This window comes from Aquila chrysaetos, chromosome 1, assembly GCF_900496995.4.
Source record: "Aquila chrysaetos chrysaetos chromosome 1, bAquChr1.4, whole genome shotgun sequence".
In the NCBI taxonomy this organism is placed as follows: domain Eukaryota; kingdom Metazoa; phylum Chordata; class Aves; order Accipitriformes; family Accipitridae; genus Aquila; species Aquila chrysaetos.
The window spans coordinates 48297321-48317162 of record NC_044004.1 but is presented as its reverse complement, the minus strand read 5'-3'; the positions used below and the strand labels follow the sequence as shown (position 1 = coordinate 48317162).

The 19842-nt window shown below is 37.5% G+C and overlaps 1 protein-coding gene across 3 annotated transcripts in view; it reads left to right on the top strand.

The window, feature by feature from the left end:
* Positions 1–19842, top strand: part of GUCY1A1 (guanylate cyclase 1 soluble subunit alpha 1) — a 40181-nt gene that overhangs the window by 6204 nt on the left and 14135 nt on the right. The window contains exons 2-3 of one of the 3 annotated variants that reach the window (XM_030017221.2): positions 10554–10660; positions 16635–17046. In XM_030017221.2, coding sequence (XP_029873081.1) covers positions 16798–17046 — 249 coding nt within the window. In that variant the 5' untranslated portion in view covers positions 10554–10660; positions 16635–16797. Of the gene's footprint in view, positions 1–4121; positions 4204–10553; positions 10661–16634; positions 17047–19842 lie in introns of all 3 variants that reach the window. The other 2 variants (XM_030017212.2, XM_030017202.2) reach the window with 2 other exon arrangements.

Sequence of the window (19842 nt, the reverse complement as noted above, 5' to 3'; positions counted from 1 at the left end):
AGGTTCCCAAACAGGTTGCATGATATTAATAAAACCAGCCAAGAGGAAATGCCTTTCCTATAAGCAATTACGGAGCCTTCAGAAATGAGAGAATGAAGTTAAACCTGGTGTGTGTCAGGCATGAAGCTATTGGATGAGGACACCTTCCTTGTTCTGCTTTTATATGTAGCACCTACACCCTTTTATGAATCCTACCTGCAAAATCTATTTGAATTTCACTTGTAGAAATGTGCAAGTGTTTCAATCCCATATTTTTCTTTAAATCTGGCTGCAAATTTTTATAAATCATTTTTTATTTTTGTAAATCACTCAGATCTACTAAACTCCTGGCCAAAAAGACTGATGCAACTCTGTTCAAGAGATGTGGATTCACTTCTTCGCTCAGCTGCAGTCTTTATTTTGTGATCTCCGGTATGCTTATTTCCTCACTTCTAAAAGAAGCATCGTAATGCTTCCTTTCATATCCCATTTTTCTGTCTTAGCTATTCAGAGGGCAAACCCTTCAGCTCAGACATCATCTTTTACTGTATATTTGTGTATGGCCCTGGTCTTAATTTAGGCCTTCTGGGAGGTTAAACAAATAATACACCTAGCAACAGCAATAGAGAAAAAGCAGAATGCAAGATAACATTGGCACAATTTCTCTGCTGAGCAACCTGCTCAAGGATGAACTCACCAGACAGAAGGTTAAATACCAGTAATTGAGTTTAAGCAAAGGCTCCATAAGAATTTTCACATGTTGACCAAGTTATCAATCTCACTGACTGAATGGTGGTCTACATGAATGCTAAAAGGTGATGAAATTGTGCCCTTCCCAGACAAAAAACATTTGGTTGTGTGGTGGCAATGAAATAGCATAGAAGAGACCAATCTTTCAGTCATGAGTTGGGCATGGCTTGCAAAACATTCTGATAAGCTCATGAGGCAGTGACTACGTTTGTAGTATCACTCTGGAAATCTACAGTTGATCTGAAAATTAGTATCAACATAGATCAGCTCTGCACTTACGCAGCATGTCACATGCTCCAGATCTGTGGGAGATGCAGCATGATAGTCAACTGTATGTGGAAAAAGTCATTGACCATAACTATAGTAAATTTTAGAACCACCAGAGTCATGGCTTAGTCAAAGTTTGAAGTGTGCAACTGTACCATGCATGAGATAGTGGTAGGCATCATGACAGAACAGTTATTCTCTTGGAAGATTAGAGACTGGCACTAGCAAATACCAGTAAAAAATGTTTTAAACTGTTGATTAATATAATATAATATAATATAATATAATATAATATAATATATAAAATGTGGTTTCATTATATCTTCCTTCCAGTTTCTCTTTGAAAATAATTTGCAGTTCTAAGCAATGCTAAGTTCTAAGCAAAAATAGGTTTAAGCGATAGATAGAGGGGGGTTAAAATGTAGAAGTATCTTTTCAAATAGGCTTTGAAGCGGTGAAGAACAAGGAGTCCTGATGGAATACAGGATTATGACTTACATGTAGCAAAAGCTAAAAAAGAACATCTATCCCTGCCCATGTCGTGGCCAGATTTTTCTTAGCAATAAATTGGAATAGGGAAAAAATAAGAAACTGAAATGAGAGTAGTAGTGGCAGAAAAGCATCTAATGGGGTTGATGTATTTAAAAAAAATACAGTTGGATTTTATTGCAGTTGCTGTAATGTACTGTATTGTAAATGGCTGATCTGTCTAATGCTGGAATAAATATGCAAAAAAAGGCAGTTTATGCAAGTATTTATATAACATATCCTCACTTTTTTCTTTCTCGGCTGTTACTCTACAACCATGGAAAACACTCATAATCTTTAGTAAAATATTAATAAATGCATTCAGATCTTTAATGCTAAGCTTAGGTTTGGTACTGTGTCTTTCAGCAAAGAAGCTGCATTACTTAGGAATGCAGTCCTGTTGTCAGTTTAATATATTATGGGCAGTGTGGGATTTAGATGCCCGTTATAAACAGAGTTGAAAACCCAGAGCAAAGGTTTACAACATGAATATTCTGCAAAGATACTTGTGATACTGTGAGAACTTCATTTCTCCATTGTCACAGGAGACACTTGTCACACTTGTGAGGTTAGTGCTTTTGTCTTGTCAGAACTTGCCAGGTACAAATATTTAAAACAAATGTTTTGAATTTTCAGCATCACCTAAACTGTAAGCAGAAATGTCGAAGGTTTCTGACCCCATGTAAAGGAAGACTATACACAGTGCAGCAAACTTTCTTTCCTCCCCCCCTTTGTTTTTACCTGCTGAGAGTGCACACTCCATGAGATTCACGGTGCTTCCAGATGCTCCAGAATACCAAAAGGCTTAAAATATTGTCTTCATCTTGGCAGGAAATTCTTCATGAAAGAGATACTACCTTTCTTTATCCTTAAACTTAGGTCTCTGGCTATATCCTCTAGGAACTCATGCCTCTCATTCCCTCCCTCTGCTCCAACTATACACACGGTCTCTCAGCCTTTTCATCATGGAATTTCATGCATTTCTAGAAAAACGGAGAACTTCTTATGTAGCATCCCCTTTCTGTGCACATACACAAACACAGAGGTGGAACCTATTATTTGTTATGGGATTTCGTTTATCAAGAAGTTCAGTGTGGATACCCATTTTACAGATTAAGAAAACAAAACATACCGACTGATTGTTCTTTAACATTTTGGTGGGAAATAGTACTTGAAGGGCCTTGGGTGTGGAACAGCTCCTACACTAAAAGTGAGTGTTATGGTATCTGGGTAGTTTATCTATCATTGCACAGGCTGAAGTGTTGAGACGAAGATGCTTCTCAATTAGATTTGATATTAGTTTTGGTTCTCAACAAAGTAAATCTGAGATGACCCCATAACCTCAGTAAGGGCAATGCAGCCAAGACCCTCTACAGTCATTGCCTGCCACTTCAGGGTTCAGATTTCAGCCTTCAAGGATGACTGGCACTTAATGTCCATTGGTCAGCTGTCATTTCCATATGCCTACCTGCTGCCACTTCTCCTTAGCTGATGCTCTCATTTGCAGCCCTAGCCTCTAGAGCAAGACTCTCTAGCTGTGTTCCGTCCTCATTGTGCCTGAGGACTGACACCCAAAGACTCCCAGCACTGAAGCATACTTTGCCACACCTTGAACTAAGAACTGAGTGCCTTTACAGTCTCTTACCTTCTGCGGTGACGCAGTGGGAGGAACGTCTGGCTTGCAGTTACTGGTGATTGCTGACAGTAGTGCAGTTCCGTGATGCCTCACTGGAATGCAGGTCAGGGACTTCAAGGAAGCCAGGTAAGTAGTGCTTCCATCCTGGGGTCTCAGATGCCTGTGCAGCACTAACTGGTATTTGAGAAGGCCTGATGGAGAGAGAAAAGAGGTTCCTTACAGACATATTATAAAAGAGAAGTGAAATAAATATCTTTAAAAAATCAAATGTAAAACTATGAAACCTTAAATCAGTAACGACGTATATCTGGCCTTTAACTTACAAATCAGTGCCGTTTAAAACAAAATACTAGAAAATAACATATGAAATGTCCAATTCTAGAAAGTTTTTGCTTCTTTATTAACACAGGGTAACCTCATTAAACAGTGCAGCAAAACATGGTATGTCAGTCCCTGCCTCCCATTAGATGCCAGTGAGGTAAAACACTGAAACTAAAAATTGGATCTTGGCAGCCAAATCAGGGCGATAAACACATATCCTTCCTTAATTGTGCAACAGAGAGTAATATATAACCAACAGAGTTGGTTGAAACACAAGCTGTAACTACCATGAAAAAATTTCCCCTAAAATCTAAAATATTTCTGCAAAGCTCCTTGAAATCATCATTTCAACATTTTGTATAGGCTATACTGACAGATTACAGAAAAATTATTTGCATAAGTACCCACCATACTTCAGTGGATTTGTTGCAATCCGCAAGAAAAAAAGCAATATATCAGTAAGAGAACTGTCTTGTGCCTTTGCAAATTGTTTTGTTCTATTGCCCATGTTTTCCTTCTTTCTTATGGATTTTTTAATTTTCATGTCCTTCTGTAGGCTTCCTTCTCTAGTTTATTCTGTTTTTTCCTCCTTGCTCCTTTATTCTGTCTGTATCTCCCTTCTCTCTTTTTTCTCTCTCAGATATTGCAAAATAATGCTACGATAAATGAGAAAAACTATGCTATCTGAGAAATGGAGGAAAGCTTTGATCTTTCAGACTTTGGTAAGAATACTGTGATGTTAACATCGTTGCAGTCAATGCAGTTATACAGGTTGTGAGATGAAGAACCGTGGACAGTTCTAGGTACTCTACCTAGAATAACTCTAGGAATATTACTCTGTGGTTCATACAACGCACAAAGTTCAGGTTCTGTACCACAGAAGCATATTAGTTTGGATGACAAATATATTTTTTGGTAAGAGTTTTTCATATGATTCTAGTCTTTTGGAAAATCCAAGTCCTCTGGTGAAATCATCTCCCTTGTTTTATGGAAAAATTATCTGCATTTTCCCAATGAGAGAAAGACCTGAGGGCCTTGCCCAAAAAGTAACAAAAGTTTGTGGAAAAAGTAGAAGGAGAAACCTTATGGTTAAAATACATTTAATTTAACTCCATATTTAAACCCTGAATTTGTAGCTCAAATTAGAGGCTGGTGATTGGAACATCTGATCAGAGATCCGCACTGTGTTCTTTGTTAACCCTTTCTTGGATTTCCATTCCTCCAAATCTTTTAATCTGTTTACTCTCTGTTAATCTGAAATGCCTGCCACAGAAATCAGTGAATTGCAATGGAATTTACAAGCATTTCGAGCCAAGCATATGTTTCTGTGCCAGTCTGTGCCTAGCACTCTGGCACTAAAATACCCAGAACTGAAGCAGACACTAGAGTTTCAAAAAAGCTGGATGACATTATTTTTATTTTTGTGGGATTTAATATTCGGCTTTGATATTGTTACAAGAAGCTGCAATTCAACAGCTAATGCGCTTGAATCAGTATAATGCACTGTTTGAAACATGCTGAATCTTTCTAAATGCATCTGTTATAACTGGGGGAGCAGCACTGACCGAGGCTTCTACTACTTGATAATATTTTTTAGCTATAAGCATGGTTATTTTCTCTGTTGTTTAGCACTACTGCAGGTTTGGAAAAGTAGCATATATGTCATGTATTTTCCTCTGCATCATGATCAATGCCTCAATGATCCTCTCATTGTCACTGACAATATTATTAAAACAAGAAGCTACATTTTAATAATGACTTGAGAAATTTCTTTTTAAAGGATCTCATATTTCTATATCTGAATAACCTAGATTTCTGCTAGTCTGTCCCACACATTCCTTTTGTTTTTAAATAGACGTGTCAAAGCTGAATAACCCATAAATATTTTCAGCTTATTTTTCCGCAGGGCCACATTTTCACCTCAGTCTTTACATCAAACTGCCACCAAGGCCAAGGGGAAGTTCCACATACAGAATATGTGGTGAATACGGCAGTTACCTCTGAGTTAGTTTTGCATGCCACCTTCTCCCTGCTGCTGTCATTGTAGAATGAATCATAGAATGGTTTGGGTTGGAAGTGACCTTAAAGACGATCTAGTTCCAACCCCCCTGCCATGGGCAGGGACACCTTCCACTGGACCAGGTTGCTCAAAGCCCCGTACAGCCTGGCCTCGAACACTTCCAGGGATGGGGCATCCACAACTTCTCTGGGCAACCTGTTCCAGTGCCTCACCACCCTCACAGTAAAGAATGTCTTCCTTACATCCAACCTAAATCTACCCTCTTTCGGTTTAAAGCCATTACCCCTTGTCCTATCACTACATGCCCTTGTAAAAACTCCCTCCCCATCTTTCCTGTAGGCCCCCTTTAGGTACTGGAAGGCTGCTATAAGGTGTCCCCAGAGCCTTCTCTTCTCCAGGCTGAACAACCCCAACGCTCTCAGCCTGTCTTCATAGGAGAGGTGTTCCACTCCTCTGATCATTTTCGTGGCCCTCCTCTGGACTCGCTCCAACAGGTCCATGTCTGTCTTGTACTGAGAACCCCAGAGCTGAACGCAGTATGGCGGGGGTCTCATGAGAGCGGAGTAGAGGGGCAGAATCACCTCCCGTGACCAGCAGGTCACGCTTTGCATGTGCTGACTTTTCCTGTGCAAAAGTAATCTGAGAAACACTCTGTGCATGCAATTTGATTTCTTTCACATGCTTAAAAGAAAAGTAGGATAAATGGAACAGAAGTATTTGAAAGATCAGTAGCTGTGATAACTCCAGCAATTGCACTGGAGACAATAACAAGCATCACAGAGTGAACATTCTACAGGAAGCCAAAATCTGCCTCTTGATTTATTTAATTTTTAGTTTTGTTACAGAGGTGGTAGACACTCACAGAAGGCTAGTGTTAGTCATTAAGTGCATATTTACTGTCATTAATTAACACTATTAATTTCTCAGAATACCACATGTGCAAGCTTGGTATTTCATAAAACATCTTATCTTTACTTTGCTCCATCATTTTAGTGAAAAAAGAAGCCTGTGTTTTTAAAGACAATACAAATTCACATATTTACCATATTTACTTAGCTTTCTCTGCTTTCAATGCATATCTGCTGTATTTTCCGGAAGAGTATTGAAAAGCAACTAAGTGATATATTCAACAGGGAAACTGGTATTGTAATGTATTCCTAGAGCATTCAGCCTTGCGAGATGTGCTGATAGCCTTTGGAACTGTGCTTTTCAAAGGTAAGATCCACTGCTTTTGTGTACTCAAATGTTTTTTAAAATAGCAGATTTTGAAAGGGATGGGCTATGAATACCTATAGCTGCCCATACATTGTGTGAAAAATGACAAGTCAATCAGCAAAATAAAAAATGAAGGTACTAAATTACAGTGCACATGGCCAAATCAGCAATTTCAATTATTTTAAACATATTTTGTAGCAGAAAATGTCTGTAAGCATTTAATCAAAAGGAAGGTGCCTGCTGGTCCTGCCCTGCAGATACCATGGAAGAGAACAATTGGGAAAGTAGCTGATTTCTCCTCTTCTTCAGAGCTGCTTTCTTTGCCATGGGCTCTAGCTAAAGCAGAATCAGTAGCTGCATGATGGCTGTGAAAACACCTCTTCAACCATCTATTCTCGTTGAATACACCTCTTCAATCAATATATTTTTTTCCCTATCAGAAAATTTACAAGGACATGACTTTGCTGCTGCAGGATAAACCATTTTCACTAATTAGAAGTTCCTGTTATATTATAGCTTCCCATGCATAGTTTTTAACTTTTCCAGAATCTCACATGACCTCAGTTCTGTGTTTACCATACATCTGAACACCTACCTGCAAAACCCCAAGATTAAAAAAGCCAAGGCCGTGTTTTGCTTCAAAAATAAGAAAACATGCAAATCAGTATTTCTGTTGACACTGTTGTCACAGACTTGTTAGGTTTAATCCTATTCCTGCTATATCCAGAAACCTGCTATTGATTTCAATGGGAGTTGGCATGAGTGCTTAACTATGAATAAAGATGAAAGGTAGTTGTCAGTGATTTTCAGTGTGAAAATGATTTTGTAGACATTGTAAACAGAAGTGGCAGGTGGCAAATATTCACTCAGAAAACTCTGCGACTGAAATCTACTAATGAAACACTTTGCTTTCTACAGACCTAGTTTTCAAACAGTTCTCTAAGATCTATAGAGTTCAGGGAAACTTTTAGTACTTTTATTTATAAAACTTTTAGTACTTCTATTTATAAAACTTGCTGTTCCATTATAATTTAAAGCTGTGAACACAAAGGGAATATTTAACCATATGCACTGTTATAAGACACTACAATCAATGTTTTATATTGCTCTACAATGCTCCAGTATCTTTGGGAAAACAATAACAATAATGCTATTTATGCAAACCTTTATGTCAGTTGTGTAAACAGTTACCCACATTCAACTTCAGTTAGATGAATACATGCATGTACAAGTCTCAGCAAGATAAGAGTCCGTGAAGAAGTATGAAAATTATTTTATCATCTCTGAAGATGCTTCACAGTTAATCCAGACCATGGTTCTCAAATGAGAAGTTACTTCATGCGTTAGAAATTTGGAATTTTTAAATAGTTTATTGTTTCATTTATTATAGAAGATGCAGCAATCCTGGCTAAGTCATGATACGAGCTAAAGATTTCAGTAAAAAATAGTGTGAGATAAAAAGTTGTTAGATTTCACTCTTATTATAGAATAATTACGATTATTTTTTACTGTCTTTGCTCCTAAAAAACCTTTTGATCTATGAACTAAATAAAAATCAGATTTTGCAGACATTTGAAGTTAGAGGTCCAGTTAAATGAGTAAAGTTATATGCATTGGTAAGTTTGAGAGATTCAGCAGTAAATAGGTATTTGGAAGGAATCAGTAGGCACAACAATGCCTTCATATTCTAGAATCACAGCCCTTCTCCTTTTGTGGATTCTAATTTACATTCCATTGGCTATGGGCAAGACTTCAGTCTTCACATTTAACTCCTGCTAACTGTCATGAACACCACATGTCCTCACAACAAATTTTAATTCTTGGAAAGAAAGGGTTCTGAAAACATAAATTTATTTCTTAGCTTTCCTCTTACGATTTTCATGAAAGTATTGTACTTTGACAGACTGCAAATGCAGATTAAATGCTATATTTAAAATACATTCCTTTGAAGTGTGAGAATAGTTTACAGACACTTTGGATTGGTTTTGGTTTTGCTGTTTCAATTGCTTCCTCATCTGGGTACCTGGATCACTTGAGGTATCACCAGTTACGTCAGTTCAATATCAGGATTTCTCAAAAAAAAAAAAAAAAAAAACCCAACTGAAATTATGTGTTGTGGTTACATACAGCCGGTTGTTTCTGGTGTTTGTGAGGTATCTTTAGCTCTGCCTGAGGAGAAATGCCCATGAGCAGTCAACCTCAAGAGCTCCCACAGTGTAAGGAGGCTGGGATTTTCGGGGGTAGTATCTCCATCACGAGTTGCTTAGCTGGTGGTACAAGCCATGCTTCGGACGGGGTGAGGGTGCGAGGATGTGCCACAACCAAGGGCTGCTGTTTCCGCCTGAGCGCGGGAGCCGGGAAGCAGAGAATCGGGTGCTATGAGGCTGCCTGCTGGGCTTGCTATGGAGTGTTGTCACAGATAGGATTGACTCACAGGAAGAGAGTATTTTTCCCACGCTATCTTCTCAGCGTGCCTCCCTGATATTTGGTCCTAGCATAGGAAAAATATTTACCCTATGAAAGTACATGTGATACTTAAAATGACAAATATATATTTTATAAGCAGCATTTGGGAATCAGTCCTTCTTTTAGCTACATGCCAAAACAGGGGTGCAGTAATTAGGGTTGCCCCCGTGCCTTTAATTGCAACCAGAGATGTGGCTGCAATATAACTTTCACATCTGGAGTCTGGGCTTCTCCCAGCGCTATATTTGGATCCAGGGATTTGCTTCAAACCATTAGAGGGAAATGAGTCAGTCACAAAATCAGTATCAGAAATTCAGTGATACTTTAAAACTAGGGGATTTCCCTGTCTTTAAGAACACTGGTTTCTCTACCAAAGTATAAAACTTAGTGTTATTACACAAATGGTAATATTTTAAAGCAGCAGAAATGTCTGTCTCATGATGACCTTAAAATAAGACATATTAGCAGTTTTGAAGTTTACTTATGTATTCCGTGAAACCTATTTTCTGTTGATTACAATAGGGACAAGATGGAAAAGGAGATAACTTATTTTCTTCTCAGAAAACAAAGGTAATTATTTTCTTCATCTCCTGGCTTGGTAGCTGTCTAATGTTGCAGCAACACAGATCACGATCCATTCGACTTGGAGCACAGAGGAAACACTTGACTGTGTTTCTGTTTCTTAAAACACTTCATAAAGAGAAAAAGGTAGAAAAGGTGAAGAAATTCCACATTATGTGGGGAGAAGGTCTTTCTTGTAAGCAAGGTCTAGATTTTTAGCTTGCCCTGAGCAGTCATATAGGGTAGTCACTGGGATAAGTTGCAACACTGAATTTGGATTTACTAAAATGTTTGGACTGTTAAAATAATAACTGATTGCTATGACTTGTATTATTTTATCATAGCCGCTTTACTACCTTGTACTTAGCTTGGTAATCACTGCAATTCCACTACATAGTTCAGTAAGTGCGGTGGTGTGCTGTGGTATTTCCTTACTATCAAAGGTATGCTGTGACTTACAGAAAAGTTTTGAGTATACTCTTAGAAATAGTCCCAAACAGAGCTATGTCTGGCAGTAAGGACACTAGAACTGGGCTTGCACAGCACACAATGGCAATTAGTGCTTTGGAGAAAAAATAATAAGGCTACTCTAAAGGGCTCTGGGATACAGACAGATCAGAACTAGGGATGACTTGTCAGAAAGAAGGGTTGACGTTTGGGGGAACAAGCAGAAAAGTTAATGCCTGACAAAGCATATTCCTTTTGAGAGCTAGAGTGCAATTTGAGATTGCTGAATCTAGTAATTTCTTGGGTACCAGTAGATTATAGTGAAGTCCACTGTCCAATGTCATGTCTCATCCTGATCTACAGAGAGGACAACAACCCTTTCATCAGTTATTGCCTTTGCTCAAGTAGCAAAATACTGTGCTGTGAAAGAGCCTAGAATCTTGCTGGCAAAAAAGGTCCTACTTTGTAATGTAAGTAAAGCCCGTATCTACATAAGGGTGGTAATGATTTCGGATTGAATGGTCACCTATATTTGGGATTTCCTAGACCTCAACTCCTTGGCTTTGCAATTTTCTTTTTATAGAGTTATATTCTTTATGCAATTTGGTCTGATTAATATTTTAATCACATTTGTGTTGCTGCTGCAGATTTAGAAAACCTATCCCTACTGTGCACTTTACCTAATATGCAAGTTACACATGATACAGTTTTTAAATTATTCTTGTGTAATGACACAGTTATCCCCAGGTAGGTTAGCAAATGTATTTACTGTGTTAACGACAGGACCAAATTACTGGAAAGGGGTAAATGAGGCATCTTCAAATTTCAGTTGATGGGTTAGTCTCTGACTGGGGAGATACAGGAAAACATCTCACTCCTCTTCCCAAGGACACATCTTTTCCAAGATGTCCTCTACCTAAGTCAACAATTGGCAGTTTTCTATTAGGTATGACTCAGTACCACTTAGAAACTTGTAAACAGATTTGCCTGTCTCCTCCAGTTACTTACATCTGGTGCTCTCCAAAGCAGCCATACCCAAACAAATTAATGCTTTGAAGGTGTGTGCACTCTGAACATGTTTTACAACAAAGCAGCCAAAGAAAGCTTACTTATTTGTACAGGATTTAATAAGACTAATAAATACTTATATTGACTTCTTAAAATATTAACTTATATATTGATGCAGACTTGAGCAATTTTATTTTCTCTGTGTATTTAGAAGCCTCCTCAAAATCCGTGGAAACGGACAAATCACCAGGGCTTTGATTCTGTTGCTACACACAGCACTTGAAGCAGAAAAATAAAGTGCAGATATTGCACTTCAGACTAATAAAACAAAATGATAGGATTTAGCTATTTTCCCTGTGTTTCTCTGCTGACAGGCACAACAGCTGAATCCACAATGAGGTGCCAGTGATAGGGTGATGGTACTAACCTGTCTCACTAGAAGCTGCTTGTGTTTTGCCTGTGCGTAAAAGTAACAGTTCCTGCCTTGCTCTGTGCAGAGGCCTACTAACTGGCAAAGGGCAAAAAGCAGTAGTTTCTGAATCCCACAGAGATTATAGAGCTGAGTGGGAATTGCAAGCCTCCGTTTTACATAAAGGCAAGACAGAAGTTAACAGCTGCTTCTGTTGAGGCAATGGCTCCCAGACCACACTGAGCTCCTACAAGTGCTGTAATCACTCTTGTGCTGCAGAAAGTTAGATCCAGTCAGTGGTATCTTCTGAGTGCTGCAAAACAAACTAATTTTTTTTTTTTTTAATTCTTGCTCAACATGCAGCAGTTCACCTAACAAAGTGATTAAGATAAATGATTAATAAATGATTTCACCTAAAAAAGATGATTAAATATAAAAAAGTGACATTATAGCATAATACCATATTCTGTCCTACTCTGAGCAAAGGATGCTGCTTGTAATAAGAAAAAAGTATTTAATGTTGCTTCTAATTTTTGTGCCATGTCCATAAGCTAAGATTATAAACCAGCTTTAGCTACTGTTAACAAGTTGTATTGCTTAATTCTTATAAATGGCTGTGTTAATAGTAGGGTGTTTTGCTGTGTGATTGATTCATTGCACCATATTTCATGGCACTGTCAAGGAAATGTTTTAGCAGAGGAAAATATTCAGAAGCAACTAGTACAAATAAGCATACAGGAAGGCATTTTGGCTGTAAGACAAGTATAGATGTAAGTATACAATGAAATGTTTGCACAAAGCATTTTGAGCACTGTTAAGTTATTCTGCTGCTATGACTATACTATGAAAAGTCATCTTCATTTTTCTGAGTGGCATAGTGCCATGTTGCATTCAGCCAGACACTGAATAAATTGGTTGCTTGTAGTTTGATCCCACGGCAGATTATTTAATTTTAATTTTCAATTTGCTTCCCAAGGTAAATTATGACAGCAATTAATATGGCAGTGATGGAGAATTCACATTAAACACTGCTGCTCCCCCGGGATGAGCTCTCTTAAAGCATGTTTGGAGAGGAATTAAACCCAGAAACTTTTCCCATGTTTCTTAATGTTTCATATTTTTTTTGTTATGGTCAGAAAATGTCTTAAAACGTTCTGAACAACGGAAGGGCTGGTGTTCCTCATCCTTGAAACACATCTGCAAATGTTTGACTTAACCTGTGATGTGTGCCATCATCTTTCTCATACCTTTTTAAGGTCCATTATACTGCTGAAATTCCTTCTGTAAACTCTACACTGGCAATTCATTATTGTTCTCCTGTCAGACCTTTAAAACCACTGTCTAATTACTGTTTGAGTGAGACAGGTTTTCCTATAACACAATAGACTTTTTTTCTGAATTTTAGTTATATTAAGTACAAGATGCACTTAGGATACCAGATGCAAACTTGATGTTTTAATAAAGGAAGACCTAGTATATGCATGTTTTTTTCAGTATTTGAAGTCTCATGGAATTAGGTTTTCTACTTTGTTTCTTTAAAGATGTGATTTAGGGGGTTTTGTCATTACAGAGGTTAGGAGGAGTCTTGAACTGGTCACTGCTTGAAAATTGTTATGCCTATTAAGTTGATACGGGTTTTGAACTGGGATATATGTTATCAAAGGACAATCCCATTTTTTTCTGTGTGTCATGGTTTAACCCCAGCTGGTAACTAAGCACCACACAGCTGCTCTCTCACTCCCCAAACACCCAGTGGGATGGGGGAGAGAATTGGGGAAAAAAAAGTAAAACTCATGGGTTGAGATGAAGACAAGTTAATAGGACAGAAGGGAAGTAAATAATAATAATGATAATGATAATAAAAATTACAACAATACTAATAAAAGAATTGGAATATACAAAAAAAGTGGTGCACAATGCAATTGCTCACCACTTGCCGACCAATGCCCAGTTAGTTCCCAAGCAGCGATCCCCCCCGGCCAACTCCCCCCAGTTTATATACTGGGCATGATGTCATGTGGTATGGAATACTTTGGCCAGTTTGGGTCAGCTGTCCTGGCTCTGTCCCCTCCCAACTTCTTGTGCCCCTCCAGTCTTCTTGCTGGCTGGGCATGAGAAGCTAAAAAATCCTTGACTTAGTCTAAACACTACTTAGCAACAACTGAGAACATCAGTGTGTTATCAACATTATTCTCACACTAAATCCAAAACATAACACTATACCAGCTACTAGAAAGAAAATTAACTCTATCCCAGCTGAAACCAGGACACTGGGAAAACAAGAACTTCAGGATACTTAGAAAATAGTTCTGCAGGAAGCTTTCTTTAGGAACTGTGTCTTCATTATTTGGAATTTAAAGATCTGTACATTAATGATACTGGTTTTGTACAACAGTATTATTACTAGAAATGTCATGGATCTCCACTTTCTTCCAAATCAATGATGATTTTATCATAAATAGCAATTGGCAGGAGCCCAAGGTCATGTTCAGAGCAAGGGCACAGATTCCAGTCCCCACCAGGGCAGGAAGAGGCTGAATGTGGATGTCCTGCAGCACAAAGAATGGCAGGCTGTATTACAAAAAGAAGCTGCAGACACAGTAGCTGCATGTCCAGCAGCTTCGTCGACTCAGGGACCTTCACATCAGTGCCCATTTTGCTCCTGAATAAGTCCTGCCCCGTGACCATCTTCTAGGACCTCTCTTTCTCACTTGGCAGCTTCTGGAGACTTCAGGTTTTCCAGGTGTAAAACAACGACAACACTTCCTTCGCAGAGCTGATTCTACCTGCCTGGATATGTTTCCTACCACATCAAATGTAATTTAATTAAAATACAACATGCTAGCATGGAAGTGAACCCCCAAATAATTCCAGATTATTGTCTTCTAGAAACAGAGGAATAGTTTCACCAGCAGGAAAAAAAAAACCAAACATGAAAACTATTGGTAATTGCTGAAGGTCATTCACTTCCTTTGTTCTTAGTTTAGTGCAAATGCAGTAAATATTTGTTGGTATCTAATTTAATCATTAATTCAGTCTTACATTCAATCATTAATTCAGTCTTACATTCTTCACAGAGAGAGAAATTTTTTTTTTCTTTATTTTTTTTTTAAATAGCAGCACATACAAATGCAGTATTCCACTCACTGGGAGGTGTTTTAAATGTTTTATTATACATTCTTTTTTCAAAAATGTATTTCAGAAATTTTTTTTCTTCAAAGCTGCTGGTATACTTGATTTTAAAATTTTAGTAGTGTTATTTTATAAATTCAAGATTTGTCTTGAAATTTAAGGCCCAAATTCAGCAAACCACGTGAGTATATATGTGAGATCCATCAAAGCCATAAATTTTTTTATCCTTTGACAATGGTGCACATATGTATTTTTGGTACTATTTCCCTTAACAGTTTATTTCAGTACACAGATCAGTCTAATTACAGAAAAGGTGGTTCTTTTCTGCTTTTCTTTTTTTAATAAAGTAATACAAGGTTGTATAATGGCTTCTGAGTAAAAATACTTTTACAGATACATAACAATGCTTACATTATAAATAAAAGTATTACGTATATATATGTATTGCGAGTGTGGTTCTTGCCTGAAATTTTTCACTGCCTCATTTGCTACACAACAGTATTCAGCAATAAAAAATAAAGCATTACTGATATCCATGCAGTAGAAACAAATGAGTTTCTGTGTAGAAACTGAAATCAGAAATATAGAATGTTACGTAAACATTCTTCAGCCCGTTGTTCTTAGCATTATGTTTATTGGTTCTTAAAATAATACTTTAATAATTTTGATAGATGTCCCCTAGAAGCTGGCCTGACACCATCAGTATTACAGCATACTTTAAGAGGGCCTTTTCTGCCAAATATATTTTTTTTTCAGCAGCAGGTCCAGCCAAAATAGCTTCTGCCTGTTTCTCCTCTTATCCATGCCACTCGTGCTGGGTCTGCAGCACTCCTCTGCTGTGCCATTCATTCCAGCTGTTTCAAAAGAAGCAGCTGATAACCTGTATCAGGGCGTTAGCTATTTTTAACCCTGGTACAGTCGCTGTGTGACCCTAAATGCCCTTTGGGTATCTCAGGGGCAGGAGTAAGCAGTGTGATGCGCAGGCAGATTAAAGCCATAGTGCCTCTGAAAGAAATAGTTATTGTACTGGATCTCCCAAGAGACAAATGTAATACTTCAGCCGCTTCCAGAGTCGCCAAAAGCTCTCAAGGATTACCTTGTTAGAGTATTATATGAGGATGAGAGAATCTGATTCAATGAGATACAGTCAATAGAAAATTAAGCCCTTAAGGGAAGAGCCTTTTTCAGATTAAGTCTTACTGAAATAAATGTAACAAACGGAACAATTATTAAAATGAAAAGTTCAGCCATTTTTTTTAATGTGTTGTTTAAAAGATATCACCTTCAAAAGCATAAAAATCCCTTGGTGTTTCCAAGCAACTACATCAGGTATGTGGTCAAATTCCCATGATGGTAGTTGTCACCAGTCAGTGGCTTTTAACAAGGCACTAACCTTTGGTCTTGGATGGTTTGCTGTTCCAGAAGTGCAAGTACTAACTTTAGCCATACATTTCTTTATTACAAAAAGGGTATCTTGGTCATCAATTAAATTGAGATTTAAGTATCCATAACAAATCAGTTTCATTGTGCCATATCAGGTAGCTTTTAATAGCTGCTTATGAAGAATTAAAAAGGTTTTCTCATTAGAATTTTGCTCTCTACTCTTTCAGAAACCTCATCCATCAATGTGACCAAAGAGATATCAGATAAAACAACTCCTCTGCCTTAATCACTAGAGCCCCAATTCAGCCAAGAACTTAACCATGCATGTAACTTTAATTACCTGAAGCACTGAAGTCAGGAGGGATTACATGCTTAAAATGGCACATGAGCTTAAGTGCTTTGCTCAGGAAAGCCATTATTTTAATGCACATATGATAAAACCGTCACGTCACAGGAATTTAAAAGAGAAAACAAATGTTTTTAATTTTTTTTTCTTTCTTCTTGTTTTGTAGGGTCACACATTTGTTCCTGTGGTGATTTATAGCCTCCAATAATCTTCCACAGTGGTTGCCTTATCTACTATTCTGGCATCTTCTGCTCTTGTTAGTAAACAGAAGAGAACTATAAAACACAAAGCCAAGTACTCTCAATCTCAAGAGAAAGACTTTGTACAGTATGTTCTGTACAAAACTGAAAGACTTGAAGATCACAGGGGAATGTCCTTTCTCCTTACTGACTCAAAGTCACATTACTGAGGAACATGACAAGGACTGCACAGAAAACAGCTCTAAAGCAGCTTTGCCCATCTGCAAAGAAGTTCATGAAAAAGATGCTCAAGGAAAACTTCCACAAAGGAAAACAAGCAGAAGTAGAGTGTACCTGCACACATTAACTGAAAGCATCTGCAAACTAATCTTTCCTGAGGTAAATAGATACTGCATAGTAATAATAATAATTTAATAGCATTTAATTTTAAATATTTAAAAAGCATTTTATGCAAGCCTTTAGACGTGAGCCTTTTGAAAGATGTTTTGACTTCAGAGTTTGTGTTCTTACGTAGTTCTGCATAGTTTAAATCCTCATTTCATCCTTTTCCATTCCTTCTGGATACAATTTTGCCACAATCGGTTTTGTACACTTCACACCATCCCTTCCACTGTATTACCCTATATTTTTGCCTTGTATTTGCAACCTTCCACTATCATTTTAATTGTTCCTTTTAAATCCGTGTATTTCTGTAGCAATTTTTTACATAGAGATACAGTTAGAGAAACTCTGCCTTGCTACCTAATTATATAAATTATGTGGTCACGTCATCAGTTCACCTAACTGAATCCGTACTGCTACATACATTAGTCATTATCACAATATAATTAAAATAGCTGTTTCACCTGTTATGATGCTAATGTCCTGCCATACTATTTTTAAAAACATTATTGTCTGTGTTTACCACAAAGGTATTCTTATGTCTCTGCTCAACTCAACTGCAAACAGGTACAGTGCATGCACAGTGGTTTGCTTGGGTGGAGATGAATACCATGGTTTGTCTCTGTAAAAAGAACATGAAAAATGAAGCTCCATAACATTCAACACTTGGGCTTGCCTCAAATTCTGCGGAAAATATGAAGGAACTGACTGGTATATATTGGGACTACAAATGGCAAATGGCCAACTCTGTATAGTCAATTGATTACAATGCTATTACTTGACATTCAGTGTACCTTACTAAATGTGCTGGAGCTTGGTTAAATCTATTTGCAGATCTGTTTTCACAACTCTTCATCTATTACCTTTTTGTTAAAACTGTACATTATCAATTTTTGATAGACCCCTTTTTACCTCTGCTGCACTTACACAGAAGAAATTCATCCCTTCAAACTGATCTTTAAACACATAAGGGAAAGGACTTTTAACTCAAGAATGAACTGGCAAAGCAACCTTTCTATGGTGTCATGATTGCTGTATTGCTTTTCTAGTATATAGTTGTTTGTTGGATTTTTAATGAAATTATTGGTTTTTTTTTTTCTTTAAAGAGTGGTATAAATGTATGCAGCTGCCTATTGTATAATCACGATAGGCTAGTTCATCAGCTGGGACAAAAGCTTGGTAAAGTCAAGGATATTATGACCATGTACCCCAGGAGCTACTGAAGCTCGAGGTTATTGACACTATTCTTTACAGTTATTCAAGTCATATCCATTGGAGCTTTGTCCAGGTATAGTAGTCTGTTCTCATGCTGATTTGGGGTCAAGACGTAAGCATTTTCCCAATCCCAGTTCTCCATAGAAGGGTTTTGCTTGTTTAAAAACATATTTTTCATTGCTTAGATACTTTATGGTGCCTTACTTAACTATCAGTGACTAACATCATCTTCTTTCCAATTGGAAACTCGAAAAAAGGGGCTGCATCATGACCCCTATTGACTCATGAACTCATGAAAACAGTGAGTTGTGCATGGAAGTTCAGGGCATAGTGAATCCAGAATAACTGTTGATTAAATCTGAGATATAATGTAGTGCATGTGATTGTTTTATTTGCTCCTTTGGGTGTTTACATAGAGAACATTGCTCAGAGGTAAGTAACGAACTGGATGGCATTCCACTTCCTGTACCAGTTTATACACAGATGTAATTTACATTGTGTTCATATACATGGTAGAGCAGTTGTTCAGTTTAGATTTTTGCTTGGAAAAAGTCTCCAGAATATATTGCCTTTCTTTCACATGATATTTTCTTCATGTGTGCAAACTTTCCTTTTGAAAATAGGAAGTAAAAGTAAAAATACAAGTAAAAGATGCAGTAGAAAATGCTAGTTTCTTCAGGGAATGAGAACCAAAGAAAAGCCAGACCACAGCAAGCCTCAAAGCCAAATTCTATCATGGCAGTATAGTACTATTCTTTATGGGAAGTTTGGGTTTCAAATGATCAGAGACTACATACATAAAACACCTCTACTGGCCCCAACAATTTAAAATATGCATGTTTGGAAAGTGTTGTATCAGTTCCAACTAGGAACTACAGAAGGGATATGGAACCATGGATCGAGGTTAAGATAAATCGAATTAAGGTAAATCTTCAGGATACTCTAAAGGGTCTTTTATTACGGAATCCTTCTACAAAGGTTATCTACAGTGACTAGATTTTCATCTGGAGGATATTTGGGTTTGCAGCATACATAGCCAAAACTCTTCTTCTTCTACAAATATAAAATAAATGGTTCTAACATTGTCTTCAAATGCTAGAGTCTTGAAAACAGACAAGGAGGTAATCTGAAGCACAGAAGCTATCTTGATCTGGATTATAGCTGCATTTGAAACTCTGTTACCTTTTGCAGTTTCAATCTTGAGACTTCTGAAAATTGCCCTGAAAAAAATTTAACTCTTAATATCCCAAGAAAAGTTAACTAGTTAGCAGAGCCACTTTTTAATGTTTTGCTGTGGGCATAATGGAGAATATAACTGGCTTTTTCTGTTAGGAGAAAATATTTTAAACTAAAAAGATTTCTTTCTACATTTTGCATCCATCGTAGGGTGTTTTTTGCGGGGAGGGGGATGTGTAATAATAGAAAATTGGGTTAGTTATACTTATTTCTTAGCAGCACTGTCTTTATTGCCATCTGACAACTTGGAGGTAAAGAGCATCACTATACTTAAAATGCACAACCACTGGCACACATCAGCTAAGGGGCTTAATTATAGTGGTGCTGGAGCTGAAGACATCA